Consider the following 20,451-nt stretch of genomic DNA (forward strand, 5'->3'; position numbering starts at 1 on the left):
AGACAACAGTTATTAGTATAGCTAGAAGCAAGAAAAGAAAGAAGAGAAACCACGAGAAGAAAGATTGATGGTAGGTCAAAAGAGAAAGTTAAAAGATATTAAGACTGCAAGATAAATAGGTATAATAAACGAATATATGTTTTACAGATAATTAGTGACATCAATAACAAGAAAGAAAAAAAAGGCAGAGTTCAACAAGAAGAGAGGCACAGAGTTCAGGATACTGGGTAGGTAGGAAACACCATTAGAGAAGAGAGGAAAAGAGACAGAATAGAGTAGAGGAGGAATAATAATAATATAATGTTGTGTGCTTAGTTACCTCAGGAATCTTCAGTAGCAGAGAGATAGCTGAAGAGGAATTCCAGATAGGAAAACCAGAAGGTCCAGAATCAGTCTCTTCTCTCGTTTGTTATTTTATCCAATTTCCCCCTTCCCCCTTGCTGATCAGTTAGAGCCAAAGACATTCCTTGGGGCTGAGTGATTAGTAGTGGGAGTCGGGAAGCTAGCAGCTTCTGTTCCTGTGCAAGACAACGGCAACCAGCGGGAAGCTGAAGGTGAGCCTTGACACCATGTGGAAAAGCAATGCCGGCTCCCGAAGGAGGTGGGGAGCCGGCTGGGACCATTGGGGCTCCCCCCACGGCCCCCAACGTTGTATATACGCCCCTGGGGATGGGGTCCCCGGGGAGAATAGAAATTAGTGGTAGGTGCTAATTTTTTTTTTACGGTAAAATTAGGAGTCGCGCACCCAGCGTGGCACTCAGTGCGGCCCCCTGGTGTGCACGCACTGGGTGCGCAACTCCTAACGCGTTGGGTGCACGATTCCTAACGCGTTGGGTGCGAGACTCCTAACGTGTTGGGTGCGCGACTCCAAGCAAAAAAAAGTAAATTTTTCAGATATATATCAACCTTATGTGTTTAGATCTTGGGTGGCTCTAAAAAGAGCCGTTGTGTTTATTGGGAGATTTTGGTACCTACAAGTAAGTACCGATGCAGAGTCTAAAGTTGTTGAGGAAGACTATATTATCCTCATCTGTAAAATGTACACCATCTCTCCTATAGATGCCGTCCATATTAAAACGCAGATTGTTGTTGTAAATGGACCCCATTCTATAATCTCTGAGATAAGCAGAAACAGTTTTATTGACATTTTTCCTAGCTTTCTCAATCTGTAGACAAAATTGATTGACCAGTTCCATTTCTGTCTTTGGCATACGTTAGAATAGACAAAGGCAGTCTGGACATGTGTGTGAATGCTGCACCATTCTCAAATTGGTGTAGCAAGGCTCAACAAGGAGAATTGTTTTAATTTCTCCTCATTTTTAGGTCTCGCCTGACCCAGCGTATGCGCTTGTCTGGTGATACTTTTTGTGAGGGCTCCAAAAAGTGTTACCACTGAAGCCTAGAGCTACAGTGCATGTGCGCGGGCACGCGCGCCTCACTTTCACGGCCGCACGGCCGCTTTGATGTTTGATCGCAATTGCGATCACTTTCACTTTCGCGGTCGCACGGCCGCTTTGATGTTCTCCCGTGAGCCAGTTTTTTTTTCCTGTTTATTACTTCTATGTAGTAATTGTGGCACCCGTGCGCCGCCATTACTACAGAGCAGTAATAAACAGAAACAAGCATTGGCATAGCCAATAGGTCTCGCTTTTGGGATCTTATAAGTATTTAGTTATGCAACTGTTGCATGGCTAAACACTTATAAGGTCCCAAAAGCGAGACCAATTGGCTATGCCAATGCTTGTTTCTCTTTCAATATATGCTGCATTGCACACCATACATTGAAGGAGAAAAATGCCTTCACTGATTGTTTTTGTGCAGGAAGGTGTGTCTTCCTGCACAAAAACAAACTCCACATGACACAGATATCCTTGCACCATGGTGCAAGGGTGCCTGTGTCACCGCATGGCTGCAGTTTAAGCAGCAGTGCAGAGGGAAGCATAGACTTGCAACATATTTATGGACATATGTTGCATCCCTGTGCTTCGGAAGTACCACAACACACTGCAGCTAAAGTTGATAAAGTGTCATGCTGCATCACTTCCTTATAGTTCTGCACTTATACATTCACCATACACTACTAATGCATTCTTTCAGTCAATTATGCACTACACATCCATTCAACCAAACTTTCACACACTATCATACAAATATAGCTCTTTTTGTTTGTGTTTAACTATTTTGTGATTTTTTTGTTTTTTTTTTAAAAGGAAAAAAGGGAACAGGATGAAAAAAACAGTGAACTTCAGGGAAAAAAATAAACAAAAGTTTAACACTGGTGGTTTTTCTGCACTCTGCAGATAAGGTCGATGGACTGCTCTCCATAGCAGAGCAGTTTGTTGCATTTAATGCAACTAATTTTAACTTGTCCGAATTCTGGACGTATGTCCGGGTGACCAGGAGATGACGATGCCGCAGATGTGCTTGCCACTGCTGGCGGAGGGTTGTCACGAAGTCTTCTGCACTCCTCGTTCGCCAGGTTGACGGGGTGCAGAGTCTTGAGGTGCTTCTTCATGCTTGCGGTCCCGCAAGAGTACTTCTTTGTTGGATCACCTCTCGACAGGACCCTTTGGCAGATTTTGCAGGTGACTTTAGTGACGTTGACTTTTTCTGTCCTTCAGGAAAGGAAAAAAAATTCCAAACCACTGAGGTGTATCTTTCAGGGCGTGGAGGTTCAGGAACAAACCCATCATCAGAACAATGTTCTGAGTCTGATGGTGGCTGCTGTCCAGAAGCCATTGTCTTGAGATGGAAATCAATAGCAACTGTGGAAATCAGCAAAAATAAGTTCTTCTGAGGTGTGAGATGTTCCTCCAAAGAAGCTCAAAGAAGAATGATGGAAATGGGTAAGGTCCCTCGATAGTTACAATGGGAAATGTTATGAACCAATCAAATCTTTTTTTTTCAGGTCACATGGGGTCCGCGCTCTATGCGCACAGGCAGCACGCACCCAACGCGACTTTGCGAAATAGCATTTTAATGTAATATAAGTTTATTAAAAGTAAAAGTATATTATTTTCATGATTAGCTTAGATAATGTCTTGCCCTAATATGTATATTAAATACATATATATATCATTTTAAACATTAAAAAATTTCACGGGAGTCACATGCCCACCGTGTCGAACACGTATATGACATCACGCGCAAGCTCGCGAGCATCGCGTAAAGTAATACGTATGTGTCGCGTATGCGCCTGGAGTCGCGTACCGGTCGCATAGCGATCACGCACGAAAATTCGCACCCATCGCACATCCTACACGGATCCTACACAACAATGCTAAAATGGCAGCTAGGTTCCGCAGTGATCGAGAAAGGTACGCTTCGGGTACGCGACTCCCCAAAAAAATTTGAAAAGAAAATAATATAAATATATTAAAAAAATATATAAAACAAAAAAAACATTAGCGTTTCAATATTTTAAAGAACATTTTTTTCCATTTATATTAAAAATATATAATGTAATTTTAAAAATAAAATATGTAAAATTGTAGAAAATCAGTATCACAAAAATAAATATAACTATTATTACATTTAAAAATTGTCATTAAAGAAATCTTTGAAAAAACCAGAGGTTTCAGTCATGTTATAGTTAGCAATTAGCATTTAAAAAACCTTTGAAATTCACTGAAAAAAACATAGGTTTCAGACATGTTATAATTAGGAATTGGCATTTAAAAAACCTTTGAAATTCACTGAAAAAAACATAGGTTTCAGACATGTTATAGTTAGGAATTAGCATTTAAAAAACCTTAGAAATTCACTGAAAAACCCATAGGTTTCAGGGGTGTTATAGTTAGCTGGACATTTCACTCATACAAAACCATTGAAATTCCTCCATTATAGTTAGTTCTAATAACTATAACTCGCGCGCCTGCAATCCACTGCTGATGATGTCACATATTACATCATTCATGTGACATCATCAGCAGTGGATTGCATCACTGAAGACATCACTGATGACATCTCAAATGACATCACTGATGACATCACTGATGACATCATCCACGTGAAAATCTGATGCACCTCATCATACACTAGTATAACCTTTCATCACTCATTATAAAATATTGGGCACTATATTTGAAACCATTAACACACCAATATAAGTTTCTAAAAACCCACTCAGTTATTCCTAGATCTACACACACATCTAAACACTTACATATAGATTCACTCATACATGCTGACAAAGATCAATAGAAGACTATCAAATATACTTATACACCTACATCAGCATTACACACCAGCATACATCCTATTCACGTATGCAGTCGTCCTACTCACTTATGCAAACAATTGATCATACTTACATTTACTCAGCTACACACTTATACAAACACCACTTCATTTATTCATATAGATAGTAACTCATACTTAGTGTGTTATAAAATCAATATTACAAGTATACAGTTAGCCATACAGTCACTCATAGAATCATTGACTCTTATGTATCCTTATTTATATACAACTGTCACATACACTGCCTTTTATATTTCTACTCTGTTGGACATGTATCATTGAGAAATATATTTACTCATCACTACACCCATAAAGACATTCACTCACCCAAACAACTGTTTCCAAATGCAGTCTTAACCTCATATACCTACTAAATCAACTATTTACACATCTTTGGACAGTCACACATTCACTCTCCCATAAAAAAACTCACTTAACTGATCAATAACTAATATAGACTTTCACATAGCTAGTAACCAACTTATGCAGTAGTTTACACAACTAGAGACAGAGTGATACAGATATTCACACAGTTTAATCACTGTCCCATATATTTAGTGAGACACTTTAAATTAGTCACTTAAACAGTCAATCACACTGCTAGTAAATCCTTCATCCAGACACTTATACTTACACTCATTCTTCAATGCAGATTGCTATATATATTATACATATTTAAATATCGAACCAAACCACATTGACTGGATGATGTCATCAGTGATGTGATCAGTGATATCATTTGAGATGTCATCAAAGATGTCATCAGTGATGTCGCTGACCATGTCATGAATGATGTAATATGTGACATCATCAGCAGTGGATTGCGGGCGCGCGGGTTATAGTTATTAGAACTAACTATAACAGAGGAATTTCAATGGTTTTGTACGAGTGAAATGTCCAGCTAACTATAACACCCCTGCAACCTATGGTTTTTTCAGTAAATATATATATATACATCAGCCGCGGTCGGTAGTAGGAGTAACTGCAGGGCGGTGATGTGGGGAGGGGGAGGGGCAGGGTGGGGGGTAGTAAACTATGGATTACGGAGGTTTACAGGTAAGTTAACATATAAATTAATAAAACGAATTTCGTGCACTGCATCCCCAAAGTGAATTCCAAAGGTTTTTTTAATTCTATTTCCTAACTATAATGTCCCTGTAGCCTTTGGTTTTTCATTGAATTTCTATGTTCTTCAGAATCTATTTCGTAACTATAATGTTCCTGCACCGTTTAGTTTTTCCAATACATTTCTAAGTCTTTTTATTAAATTCTATTTTATATCTATAAAGTTCTTGTTTTTTTCTATAATTAAATAGTGAGCATTGCATCTGTATGGTGCAGCACTTAGGTCCATACTTATAGTTACAAAATAAACTGCAGCAGGTGTGGTTTACTGCACATACTGTAAGCATATCCAACTCTCTATGCAACATCTATTTAGTAACCATATCCAAATGCAACTTACTTTTATTCACCTGCATATTCGCTTCATCCAATCAAATTTTGAGGTTTTTTCAAACCACCAGCACACATACATTTTCACTGTCTTTCATAGTACCTACTGTAATATTCGGCTGGAGACCTGTCCTGTGTGCTACACCGCCTTCCTGCAAAATGCATTGAGTGTGGATGGTGGGCCACAGCTATGTTTATTGGGCTAAAGAGGCTGCAAAAAAGAAAGGTATTGCCAGGGACTTGGGTTTGCCAAATGTGGAGATTAGTTGGTTTGGCAAGAGAGGGTTAAAGTTTAATCATCTGCTGCCTTTGGCTAAAATTATTGTGGATTTTCAAGCTCCTCACATCATGATTTTGCACTGTTGTGGCAATGACCTAGCCACCTTGACTGAGGTAGGGCTGGAAATCCTAGTGAAACATACCTTTGCAGAATTGATGTCGCTTTCCCCTCACACTGTCTTGGTGTACTCTAATATATTTCAAAGACAGAAATGGAAGTGGTCAAATCAATTCTGTTCACAGATTGGCAAAACCAGGAAACATGTTAATAAAACTGTTTCTGCTTTCCTCAGAGACCAAAACATGGGCCTTATCTACAACAACAATCTGCATTTTGACATGCATGGAATATATAGAGGTTAGGGAGTTCACTTTTCAGACGAAGGGATCAAGGTGTTTCTAGGCAACCTGAAACTTTACATACAGTCTTATATGTAGCTGTCTTATAAACACTCGCCACAGAAAGGCTCTTGCCAGAGCCACCTAAAAGCCCGAAATGTTGTTCATTTTCTTGTTAAATAATTTTTGGGGGGAACTTTTGAAATCTGCGACAACGGCATGATCATCTCGATCACGTTGCGAAATCGCAAAACAAATGCAAACATTCAACGACCACCACCACTTAAAAAAATTATAACTTAAAAAAAGTATTCGAACTATTAAAATACACATTTCTAACTTAAAGAACATGTTTGTACACATATATTTTTAGTAAAAATTTTTAAAATTGTGTTCGAGCCCTACTTCTTGTCTTCTTGATTATGCCGAGTGTCTCAATGACTTCGGTATCCGCAATGATCGTGCCTTTTTTAAGAGGTGTAAAACACATTTTACGGTGTTTTAGATACTAGGGCTTTATTACTACACTGTTTAAAGTTGTATTTTTGGGAGGAGTTTGTATGAAAACAATCTTTTAAGCCAAGTTTCCATGTTCACGAGGTTTCTGAGTAATGCGACGATGTCGTTAGCCGCCATGATGGTACCTTTTTTCAATAAAGGGTAAAGCACATATATGCACACATTTAACAGTATTTTAGACACTATGGGTTCATTAGTGCACTTTTAAAATCATATTTATTAAGATAGTTTGTATAAAATGTATCTTTAAATCAATCTTCAGTTTTTGCTGTGATGCTGGGCATCGCGAATACATCGATACCCGCGATGGTACACGAGGAGCCACGCTTGCGGTGACATCGCGAATATCCGTGTGATAAAAAAAATCTATTTTGGACACATAAATGTTGTCACTAATATCCCCATTTGTCAAACGTGGGTCAGAGTACCTCTAACCTGACCCCTTGTGCCACTTTACCCCAAAAAATTTCAGCCCCAGAAATTGTCCCCAATACATAAAATGGTGGCCACAACTTTCTGTTCAGGTTGCATCCAGCCAATCACAGCATTCCAGTTGGCGCACTTTTGCAATTTAACTCGAACATGCTGCAATGTAACCGCAAGCCCCTCGAAATCGCCACAACTTTCTGCTAAGGTTGCATCCAGCCACTTCCCGTTGGCATGCGCTTTTGCAGTTTACTGCAAACTCCTCGCAGTTTAACCACAATCACCACGAAACTGCAGCGAAATATCCACGACCAGAGATATCACTATAATGTTCGGATTTAATTTCTCAAAAACTACTGAATGGATTCGTACGAAATAACAAATGGACCCAGCCAAATGCAAATCAGTCTTGACCCTGTTACTGCAGGACATGGCATTGTGACTGCCGTGGTGTTGGTCGCATTCTAATGCCACTGGCGGGACCGCCGACAGCCTGTCGAGAGGTCCCGTGTGGGATAGGGTGTGCCATCCTAATCAGCCCCTTGGTCTCAACTATAACTACCTACTGGTGACTGTCATATATATATATAGTTAGGCTCAGATTTAATTCATACAAAACCATTGAAATTCAGCAATTATAGTTACCTGAGCTAATTATAACTTACGCCCCCACAATGCAATTGGGCTAGGGTACGATGTGAGACTGTGTCGAAGGCAGCGGACAGGTCCAGAAGGATGAGGGCCACAGTCTCTCCTCTGTCGAGTCAGGAGCGAATTTCGTTTGTCGCAGTGAGAAGGGCGGTTTCGGTGCTGTGGTTCTTCCTGAAGCCTGATTGGAAGAAGTCAAGGATGTTGTTTTCTTCTATGAAGGAGGCGAGTTGACTGTTGACGGCTTTTTCCATGACTTTCTCTGGATACAGGAGTACAGATATCAGTCTGAAGATCTTGAGGACGATGGGGTCTGTGAGTGGGTTTGTGAGTATCTGTGTGGGTCTGTGAGAGGGTGTGTGAGTGTCTGTGTGGGTTTGTGAGTGGGTGTGCGAGAGTGTCTGATTAGGTCAGTGAGTGGGTGTGAGAGCAAATGCATGGGTCTGTGAGTGGGTATGAGAGTGTCTGAGTAGGTTTGTGAGAGGATGTGAGAGCACCTGCATGGATCTGTGGGTGTCTGTTTGTGAGTGTCTGTGTGGGTCTGTGAGTGTGTGTATTAGTGTCTGTGTGGGTCTGTGAATGGGTGAGTGAGTATATATCTATATTTTTTTAATTCACCTCAGGAACCATCGCAGATTTTCATGGGGGGCCATGCCGAGCTCCATGGAGGATCTGCGGATCCCACATGTGGCAAAAAAATGTTTGTAGGCAATTTCCTGCCCATCATACCCTCTTTTGACACCTATGAAACACAAACTTGTGGTCAGGGAATCTCTACCCTGACCCATTCATGTAAATTGCAGCCTACATCTCATGCCCAGGAACCATTTCCAGATACATAAAATGGCTAACCACAAATTTTCACAATTGGCAGATCACCTATGCCGATTCGCCATAGGGGATCTGCAGAGGGTCCACATTCCCAGATATTCAAATTTGTTTTGCCTTTAATGTCTCAAAAACTACTGAACAGATTTACACCAAATTACAAAAAGGGCTCTTTCTGGACCAAGAGCTACCTTACTGCCAAACTTGGTGAAATTCCCTCCAGTGGTTTGGGCTACAGTCGTGTTAAAAATCCCTATGGGAAATTGAATGGGGGAAAAGGAATTTAGGGACCCCCCCTTTTTCTTATCCCCGCTTCATGAATCACTTGAAACGTTCAACACAGCTGCTGAACTGAGTATTGGCAAAAAAAAAATGCTTTTTATATCGAAACTAGGTCCTAACTATAACTACCTACTGGTGACAAACAGTGTATTATAGATAGATTAGATAGATAGATAGATAGATAGATAGATAGATAGATAGATAGATAGATAGATAGATAGATAGATAGATAGATAGATAGATAGATAGATAGATAGATAGATAGATAGATAGATAGATAGATAGATAGATAGATAGATAGATAGATAGATAGATAGATAGATAGATAGATAGATAGATAGATAGATAGATAGATAGATAGATAGATAAAACTCTTACTACGCAGTGGAAAGGACTTACCACCTGGCCCGGTCCCTGCTTCTGATCCCAGCCAGGTTGGGGGAGCCTCCCTTGGCCTGATGGACCCTGTCACGGGCACCCGGACCCTCGCCAGGCCGCAGGACGGGGGCTCCCGCACCACAGGGACGTTATAGATAGATAGATAGATAGATAGATAGATAGATAGATAGATAGATAGATAGATAGATAGATAGATAGATAGATAGATAGATAGATAGATAGATAGATAGATAGATAGATAGATGGATAGATAGATAGATATTTCTTTTATTTAAATGTGGAAATAATATAATTATTTTAACTTTAGTTCATATAGGGTGCTATTTTATTTCCCTATCTCTATTATTTTCTATGGGAGTGTGTTGCATTATCTGTGAATGGCCATGTGTGGACTGTGACTTGTTCCAAAGCTGGGCTGAAGTATATTTACACCTGCTTGGCCCCCTTAGGGCTATAATAACTTTAGAGGTTTACAAATAGCAATGTTTTTACTCTTTTGTGGATGTCGGTTTATAATTTCCCCTCCCTCCCCTTAAATTACCCTAAACCCCTCTCATTTAGTAGCAAGTATTCCTCTTTTTTCAGGCACTCCCCATTATCCCTTACATATTTACTACTTAAACATGTGCCTAAGCATGAGGAAATCTCCACCACGGTGGTGGAGATCTCTGCAAAGAAAAGATAGGAAAGGAGAGAGGCGGAGGTATTTTGAAGTATGTCAGTTCTTCTACTGTGATACTTCTTTATATACTACAAAATGCTATTTGAGAATAGGCGTGTTGCCTTACAAAAGAGGCTGTAATTGAGCAAAGTGAAGGGGATCACCATCTGTTTTAAAAATCACGAGCGGAGAGCTCCTGGACATACCTCTTTGCCGCTACTCCTCGCCGGACCCGCTTCGCGGGTCCCGCTTCGCTGCCTTTGCCTTCTGGACTCCTGCTGGGCTTCTTTGATTGCTGCTGGGCTTGCCTGCCTCCTGTGCCTCTCACGAATAAACAGCGGTGCAGCTGGCGCGATTGTGTGCGCGTAAACGGGACCACAGGGCTGCGAGCTGACCCGCAGGGACTCAGTGTACCAGGAGTCCCTGCGTGAGGTCCAGACCCGCAACACCTGGGTCGCTCTCCCTGCCTGCCCCGCCCACGCTACAGCTATTAAGTGCAGATACCTCGGTGGAAATCGTTGGGATCACCATTTGTTTTAAAAATCGCGAGCGGAGAGCTCCTGGACATACCTCTTTGCCGCTACTCCTCGCCGGACCCGCTTCGCGGGTCCCGCTTCGCTGCCTTTGCCTTCTGGACTCCTGCTGGGCTTCTTTGATTGCTGCTGGGCTTGCCTGCCTCCTGTGCCTCTCACGAATAAACAGCAGTGCAGCTGGCGCGATTGTGTGCGCGTAAACAGGACCACAGGGCTGCGAGCTGACCCGCAGGGACTCAGTGTACCAGGAGTCCCTGCGTGAGGTCCAGACCCGCAACACCTGGGTCGCTCTCCCTGCCTGCCCCGCCCACGCTACAGCTATTAAGTGCAGATACCTCGGTGGAAATCGTTGGGATCACCATTTGTTTTAAAAATCACGAGCGGAGAGCTCCTGGACATACCTCTTTGCCGCTACTCCTCGCCGGACCCGCTTCGCGGTTCCCGCTTCGCTGCCTTTGCCTTCTGGACTCCTGCTGGGCTTCTTTGATTGCTGCTGGGCTTGCCTGCCTCCTGTGCCTCTCACGAATAAACAGCGGTGCAGCTGGCGCGATTGTGTGCGCGTAAACGGGACCACAGGGCTGCGAGCTGACCCGCAGGGACTCAGTGTACCAGGAGTCCCTGCGTGAGGTCCAGACCCGCAACACCTGGGTCGCTCTCCCTGCCTGCCCCGCCCACGCTACAGCTATTAAGTGCAGATACCTCGGTGGAAATCGTTGGGATCACCATCTGTTTTAAAAATCACGAGCGGAGAGCTCCTGGACATACCTCTTTGCCGCTACTCCTCGCCGGACCCGCTTCGCGGGTCCCGCTTCGCTGCCTTTGCCTTCTGGACTCCTGCTGGGCTTCTTTGATTGCTGCTGGGCTTGCCTGCCTCCTGTGCCTCTCACGAATAAACAGCGGTGCAGCTGGCGCGATTGTGTGCGCGTAAACGGGACCACAGGGCTGCGAGCTGACCCGCAGGGACTCAGTGTACCAGGAGTCCCTGCGTGAGGTCCAGACCCGCAACACCTGGGTCGCTCTCCCTGCCTGCCCCGCCCACGCTACAGCTATTAAGTGCAGATACCTCGGTGGAAATCGTTGGGATCACCATTTGTTTTAAAAATCACGAGCGGAGAGCTCCTGGACATACCTCTTTGCCGCTACTCCTCGCCGGACCCGCTTCGCGGGTCCCGCTTCGCTGCCTTTGCCTTCTGGACTCCTGCTGGGCTTCTTTGATTGCTGCTGGGCTTGCCTGCCTCCTGTGCCTCTCACGAATAAACAGCGGTGCAGCTGGCGCGATTGTGTGCCCGTAAACGGGACCACAGGGCTGCGAGCTGACCCGCAGGGACTCAGTGTACCAGGAGTCCCTGCGTGAGGTCCAGACCCGCAACACCTGGGTCGCTCTCCCTGCCTGCCCCGCCCACGCTACAGCTATTAAGTGCAGATACCTCGGTGGAAATCGTTGGGATCACCATTTGTTTTAAAAATCACGAGCGGAGAGCTCCTGGACATACCTCTTTGCCGCTACTCCTCGCCGGACCCGCTTCGCGGGTCCCGCTTCGCTGCCTTTGCCTTCTGGACTCCTGCTGGGCTTCTTTGATTGCTGCTGGGCTTGCCTGCCTCCTGTGCCTCTCACGAATAAACAGCGGTGCAGCTGGCGCAATTGTGTGCGCGTAAACGGGACCACCGGGCTGCGAGCTGACCCGCAGGGACTCAGTGTACCAGGAGTCCCTGCGTGAGGTCCAGACCCGCAACACCTGGGTCGCTCTCCCTGCCTGCCCCGCCCACGCTACAGCTATTAAGTGCAGATACCTCGGTGGAAATCGTTGGGATCACCATTTGTTTTAAAAATCACGAGCGGAGAGCTCCTGGACATACCTCTTTGCCGCTACTCCTCGCCGGACCCGCTTCGCGGGTCCCGCTTCGCTGCCTTTGCCTTCTGGACTCCTGCTGGGCTTCTTTGATTGCTGCTGGGCTTGCCTGCCTCCTGTGCCTCTCACGAATAAACAGCGGTGCAGCTGGCGCGATTGTGTGCGCGTAAACGGGACCACAGGGCTGCGAGCTGACCCGCAGGGACTCAGTGTACCAGGAGTCCCTGCGTGAGGTCCAGACCCGCAACACCTGGGTCGCTCTCCCTGCCTGCCCCGCCCACGCTACAGTTTATTGCGGGATATTGTCCCCGCTGCGCGGGAGCGCGCGGGAGCGCCCGGGGCTAAGCCCGGGCAAAGGGCGGGCCGTCTAAGGCCGTCCAAGGACGTACAGGGACGGGCCGGGCCCTTTCTCTTACATTCGGGATTTGAGGACTCATAGTATGTTTTAGTTATGAATGTGATGAGATATTTAATGTAGTTATAGTGTGTAATTGAAGTTTTAAATTTTTATCTAATTTATATTTTAAATTGTACACATTATTTCTTACTTTTTAGTCTTACGATGTCCTCATCACTAAGAAAGGGTAGGCGGGTCACAGTAAAGTCAAGTAGTGTTAAAGCCACTGGAACCCTAGATGATTTTATTACCCGTGCCACGGGGATATTAGATAAAGAAATTGCTCTTACTGAAAAGCGTTTGTCTTTGGATTTAGTTACGGGGAAACGTTCATCTCTGGGACGGTTTGCATCTGTGGTCACTCCCGAAAAGAGCATAGTAAACGACTTGGAAGCCAGCCCAAATCTAGCCGTTACTCCAGATAATCAAGAAATATCTATGGGCGATGTAGTGAACGGTCCAATAGAAGATTGTTCTGTATTGAGTAATATTGGGGATGGGATCCAACACCCTAATTTGACCTTGTTGGGCCCCATTTCCTTACAACCCAAAGTTTCGGCTCCTGTTCAAGAAGCCACAAAAATTAGTAAACGTAAAAGAGGGGGAGGTCACTTGAAGGGAAGGGTAACACGAATGGGAGACCCCGGTTATCTGACTCATTGCTGCCAAAACAATAATAACAAAGATTTGTTAACACATATTGAGAAGCTGGTAAAAAGTCTTTTGACGCCCCTTATAGAGAGAACACAAATTGTTAACCTAAAATTGGACCAATTAGAGCATTTAATATCAGTTAACACACATTCGCTGGAAATTTTGGCTAATAATAGCAAACTCCCTCAGGCCCTGGGGAATTGTATCGAAATAAAGAAGGGGGCTCACAAAACCTTTACTCAAAATCCAAGTAATCCACCCCAGCCTATTGCATCTGCTGATTCCCAGCGAACCCCTGTACAATCAGTCCCAATTAGACCTGCATTGGTGGCTGACGGGGGCTCTCAGTCAATGTCGATCATGGCTATAGCAGCAGCACCGAGCTTAATTACATCTAAGCCAGTAGCCTCATCTGAAGTCAAACTAACTCCACTGAGCGGCCCATTAGTTCTGGATGAAATGGCACCTCCAAGCAAACTAATATGTGTGAATATACCCCCCGAATCTGCACCTTTTATGGCCATCCTGACAGGTGTCCCGGTGGTCGCACCAAATAAACATGAATCAAATCAGGACCTATTAAATAAAGTTATATTTTGGCTCAACAACAATAGACCACTCCCCCCAGCCTCTGTTACAAAAATATTAAATGTACGAAGGGTCCCTTGGGTTGGTCCAAGCAAAAAGGATCTAGAGGGGGACTGTATCCTAATTAATTTTAGGGACAGGTGGGTCAAGGACTTAATCTGTAACAAAGCAAGGTTTGCTAGAATGGGGGATATTCAATGTATAGGTCTTGAATATTTTTATCCCAACCTGCATCATGTTCCCCTTAACCATCGCTTCCCTGGGTCGAGATTGCAGGGTAATAGTTACTCTGGATGGACACAGATTAATACTATATCTCGACCCTCTCAAAATCATCCTGGTTTGTGGCACCAGGGTGATGGATCTCTCATGGGGCCAACAAGTTTCAAAAATTTTGGGCAAATCCCCTATGACCAATCAAGAAGGAGATTTCAGGGGGAGGAATACCTAGGGTGGATGCCAAATAATAATATTCCATTAAGAAACCGATTTGACCCACTGGTGGGAATGGAGGGTTTAGATTGACCATTAGACAAGAAAAAGGAAAGCATTCTATTTACCACAGATTTGGCCATGGGGGAAAACGGGGGGACAAGGCAGAAGGATAATCAGGTGGTGGATGCCTTCGACCACAATGCACAACCTAATATGCTTTCGGACACTCAGACTGTCAGTAACTTAGCCTGTGAGCTAAACCCACCAATTACTGGGCCTGACCTGGCAACTCCAAAAAAGTCTGTGGACGATAGCCTAGGGGAACCTAGGCTGTGTCTAATCTCATGGAATATTGCAGGTCTTGAGGGTAGAATGGAGGACGAAGCTTGGCTGGAGCATGTGGGTGGTCAGGATATCCTGTGCCTTCAGGAGACATGGAGCAGAGCGGGTGGGGAAATTGATGGTTTTCAATCTTTTAATGTTCTGGCGGTCCCATCACCAGCTGGGAGGGCAAGGGGTGGGATAATGACAGCTCTCTCCATCAAACTAAAGAACTTGATAACCTCAAAAATAGTGGATACTCCTTGGTACCAGTTGCTCTTGTTGGAAAATTTGTTCCCAGAGCCTTTGTTATTAATTAATTGGTACCATAATGTTTTTGATAGAAATGATGTATCTACAATTCAGAGTTTGGAGGAAGCAATATGTAAGGCTCGTAGTGATCGACCTTTATTAGTAGTTATTTGGGTTGGTGATTTTAATTGTACATTGTGCAAATTTGGTGGCTCCAATGTTTGTGGCATCGATGACCTAAACGAACAGCCCTTGATGCATTTTAAACACACGCCCCAGGGGGACGCTTTAAATAATATCATTGTTCTAAATGATTTATGCATGGTAGAGCCCTGGGCTGCCCCAAACATATCGCCAATACCAACCTTTCAGGGAACAAGAGGTGCAATGAGTACTATCGATTTTGTATTTGTGTCCAGTAACTTTCTTCATTATGTTAATAGGCTTGAGGTAATAGTAAGTGCTGTAAGCGATCATAACCCTTTAATGCTATCTTTGTGTGCTCCTGCTAGTAGGAAACATTTGGTTTGGGAGCAACCCATAACATATAATAAAAATCAGGGAGTCACTATGAAGTGGGGGAAAATAAATGCTGTAGGCCTTGAGGCAGAGATTCTGAATGTTTGTAAAACTGAGATCGAATCATGCCTGTCGCCGACGTCTGACTCAGACAAGGTCATTGGGAGTTTTGAAAAATTATGTGGGCACGTGGCTGAGCACCTTAAAAAACCGGTGGGGAAAAAGAATTTAAGGTGTTTTAAATGGTTTGACTCTGCATGCTCTGCCTCACATAAATCCTTAAAAGCGGCCCTTATACAAAAACCAAGAAATAAAGAACTGATAAGATCGACCAGAAGGGCTTATAAAGAGGCCATCACAAAGAGGAAGCAGGAGTTGAAAAATCGTGCCTGGGACGATCTAGAGAAGGCCTCTGAGTTAAAAGATAGTAGGCTCTTCTGGGAAGTAGTAAATCGTCCCCTGTTTAAAAGTGACACCAAGGAAAGTATACTGATGCAGATTACTGGTGAATCTTGGGAAGCTCACTTTGGTAAAATTTTTAATCCCAAAGCATTATTACTTTCGGATTTGTTGGATGATGTAGGGGATTTGGTGGTACCATCTTCAACTTCGCTTCTTAGCTCTTCACTTACACTGGAAGAGGTTGAAGAAGCTCTGAGGAAAGGCATATCATTAAAAGCCCCGGGCCCTGATGCTGTCCCTTTGGACTTTTTTAAACATAATATTGAAGCTTGGGCACCATTATTACTGAATGTTTTTAGGGCTGTTGTTCTTGGTCGTATCCCTGTATCGTGGAAGGAGGCAGTGGTGGTGCCGATTTTTAAGAAGGGCGATAGGTGTGACCCCCGATGCTATCGCCCTATATCCTTGATTGATGCATCATGTAAATTATTGGGGAGGGTTATTTTGGCCAGATTAGAAACATGGGCTGACTCTGTTGGTCTAATTGTGAATTCCCAGTATGGATTCAGAAGTGGGAAGGGGACAGTTGAGCAGTGTCTGAATTTGGCGCTAATTATTGGCAAGTACATGAAGGCAAGGAGTTCTGCAATTTACCTTGCCTTCATGGACTTGTCAAGCGCCTTTGACACTGTTTGTAGAAGTAAGCTGTGGCAGATGATGGACGATATGGGTTTCGAAGAACCCCTGGTGACACTTCTCCGCAGATTACACGCAGCAACGTCCGTGGCTATAAGATTCGGACCTGGGGATGAAACAACAAAACCTATTCCCTCAACTGAGGGGGTGCGTCAAGGCTGCATTTTGGCGCCTTTCTTGTTCCTAGTATACACAAATGGACTAGAGAAGTACTTGTTGGACCACTGTTGTGATTTTCCAAAGGTAAACGGTAGGAGTATTCCTATACTCTCATATGCAGACGACACTGTTTTAATGACCCTCACTGGAAACAGTTTGCAGGTGTGCCTAGATGCCTTTAACACCTTCATGTTGGATCTTGACCTGAAGGTAAATTTTGGAAAATCCTTTGCAATGGTCTGTGGTCCAAAAGGGACAAAACCAAGAAAATTTGTGGTGAATCACTCTACTATTGAAAAGGTGGAAAATTTTAATTACCTTGGAAATCTTTTCAATAGCAAATTAAGTTGGGCCCCACTAATGAAGGCTCGAGTCCAGAGTGCTACCCGCTCCATAGAAGGTCTTTTTCGTTTTTGTGGTAAGCTGGGTCAAAAACCTGTTGCGCACCTTAAAACCCTTTACATATCTAAATGTTTACCTGTGGCCACCTACGGGGCAGGAGTATGGGGGACCGAAAACCCCTCAGTGATACAAGTGATGGAAAATAAATTCCTAAAACGGGTATTACTGATCCCATCGGGTTCATCAAATAGCTTCTGTCATAATGAAATGGGAATGACCAAAGTGACTGACATTATTCGTCTGTCGCCCCTATTATTATGGGGCAAAATATGGTTATCTGACGATCTGCAGCTCTCGAGAGAAATTCTCTCAGACTGCATGAGCCTGGATAACGCAAAAAAGATCCCCTGGTTGTCATACGTCAGTGACATGTTGAACAAGATAGGCTTGGGTCATGTTTATGAAAATCCTGCAAATATCCAGGGAAACATAAAAACCCAAATTAAGTCAAATTACTGGAAATTTTTAGGTTCACCTTGTCTGGGAGGCCCAACTAGCTATGTACCTAAGTTACAGCACCAATTTTATCTAACTTTTACAACTAATGTCCAATGGCGGTTTTACCTCACGAGGTTTAGGCTAAATATCCTTCATTTTCTTTTTGCCTTTTTTAAACAAGGGGGTTGGTGTGAGCGGCTACCCCCTTGTCCTTGTAATGACAGAGTTAGCCAAAGTACTGTACATGTTGTCCTGTTTTGCTCCTTATATCAAGAACCAAGGATTAGATTTATTAAGCCTATCCTGAAGGGGCGGCAACCATGTACCTATAAAGAAGGCTACGATTATTTGCTGTCATTATCTTCTGTTGATACTTGCTGTGCCATGTTAAATTTTATACGAGTTTCACTTCAGATTAGGAAACGCTATGGATAATTTAGCTGTAGAACTGTGCTTTGCCATTGGATTTGTATTTATGCTGTATGATGGATTTTTCGAATTGTAATCTTTGTTTTACAGATGGATCACCTTAATTGTGTATTATGTTTTTTAACTCTGTGCTTTTATGATTCATTGTATGAATCGAATAAAGATTTTTGAACCGAACCGAACCGAAAGTACTTCACAGAATTAATTCTCTCAGCTTTCAAAAAGGGTCACTTAATGTTTTAACCATGATTGCTTGTAACATATCAAGGTGTTTGCCACTTGGACAATGTACATCTGCGATGGAGAGGTGGGTATGTAGTGAGATTATATGTTATTCAGATGGGAAATAAAGACGCTGTATCATGGACTGAAGTGTGATCTGAGAGACTCACTGGGCACACATAGGATGATGGTTCTCAGAGAAATCAAGGGATTTAAACTTTGGAGAAGAGGACAGTTTCTGCTTCGGTCCTAAAGGTGAGTAACAAGATGTAGGTTCTGATGTGCAGGGTCAAGATTTTCTAATCTTTCAAGGCATGTGAGCACAGTGCCTGGCATACCTTGTACACAGTCGGTATTGGAAGTAGATGAGGCAGGTTTGAAGACTACAGATGTAATATTTGTGAACAGAGAGATGTGTTGAAGTCTGAGTCAGTAAGTTGCTTGAGTATAGGGCATAGGTTCTTGAGTTTGATACTGACTTTTATGCTTATGCATTAGTGTTTGTGTAGGGGGGAGGTCAAACATAGTCTCTCTTTTTATTCTTTTGACTGGTGAAAATGTAATCTTTTCGATCTTCTGGATCTTGTCAGCTGATCCTCTGGAAGGATGTGGTTAGCACTTTTGCATCAGTTCAGGTTTGTTTTGATGATGGTGCCCACCAGCGCAGCTTGGAACATATGCACGAGACATGGGTTTGTCGCACATTATCAATAAAGCTAAAACGGAAATATGGCACATTATCACATTGATCACATTGTAGTCAGTGGTGTTTGAATACCACCAACCATGTTACCCTATCTCCATGACCCTTTCTTCCTTTCCATTTCCCCCCCAGGAGCACATTTCTACTCTTTTACTGAACGGTTATCAAACTTTGGAAGATTTCAAGGACCTGAGTGAAACCCACCTGAAGGAGTTAAACATCACCGACCCGCAGCACAGTGCCAAGCTCCTCACTGCAGCAGAACTACTGCAGGATTATGACAGTAAGAATGAACCGACAACATTTGCTTGATCCTTCTACTATTGTTGACACAGTTATTAGAAGATGAAGGGTGTAAGGGTAGTATTCATGCAACATCAGCAAGCCCTTCTTTCATTACTGCAAATATTAATAAGAGAGGATTGCTTATGCGATTGTTAGGTAAATAGCCGTTCAGTGTGGTGGAATGAACAAAAGGCGGCGCTACAGGTGTGTTCTGCTTACAAAGGGCACATAGCATTGACAGTTGAGATTGGGGAAATTCAGTAGCTATTGGGAGCTCAAGAAGAATGAAATGTCAGCTGGAATGGATGTGTAGCACTGATATGAGTTCTAAAATCACAAGCACTCGTCTAAAGTTATAGGAATTCCAAGGAAAGCAAGAGGCTGGAACGCTGAAACACACTGAAACATAGGGTGCCACTGCATTTGGGCTTACAATCTGATCGAATTATTTCTCTTTCAAATTATTTGCTCATGCAGACTTTAGGGAATGACATTCCAACATTAGCCCCTCAGTAGCCTCCTCTTGGCTACCACTAAGTTAGGGGGGAGTGCAAGTGCTAGAAATGACTCTTCAATTACTATTTACTTTCAGTTTCAAATGCTGCTTTCCTGACTCCTGAAACCACATGTAGCAAAGACTGTGCCTGCGGTACCAAAGGTCACCAATAAATATCAAGAGTGTGATTATTTATTGAACTGCAAGGCTTATCCTTTGCAACCCCTAGAATAAATCCTTCTGGGTCAAAAAGGGAAATGTAATACTCTTATTTTCTACTATGTTGGTATAATTGATAGTTTTAAAGAGTTATTAATGAGTGTTATTTTGAGCACGGGAGCCTAGGGAGTTTTCTAGTGTCCAGCACCACCCACAGACCTTTCAGAGTCATTAGGTTCTTATATTTCATTCTGACTATTATCCCACTTAATAAAAAAGTTGATACGGCTCCCTGGATTATATAGTATAATATTTTATCATCTTTAGGCAATTTAATGCAGTGCCTTCTCCCTCTTTCCCTCAAATCCTAAATGAGCTGTATGATCTTATCCTAATTGTTAGACCTGGCATCTTTGGCGTAGTTTCCCCTGAC

The 20,451-nt window shown here is 43.3% G+C and overlaps 1 protein-coding gene across 1 annotated transcript in view; it reads left to right on the forward strand.

The window, feature by feature from the left end:
- The window catches only part of SASH3 (SAM and SH3 domain containing 3), a 285,239-nt gene that overhangs the window by 240,759 nt on the left and 24,029 nt on the right, over nt 1–20,451 (forward strand). The window contains exon 7 of the mRNA XM_085607768.1: nt 19,211–19,361. Coding sequence (XP_085463894.1) covers nt 19,211–19,361 — 151 coding nt within the window. The remainder of the gene's footprint in view (nt 1–19,210; nt 19,362–20,451) is intronic.

The sequence above is a fragment of the Triturus cristatus genome, chromosome 5_2, assembly GCF_964204655.1.
Source record: "Triturus cristatus chromosome 5_2, aTriCri1.1, whole genome shotgun sequence".
Taxonomy (NCBI): Eukaryota; Metazoa; Chordata; class Amphibia; order Caudata; family Salamandridae; genus Triturus; species Triturus cristatus.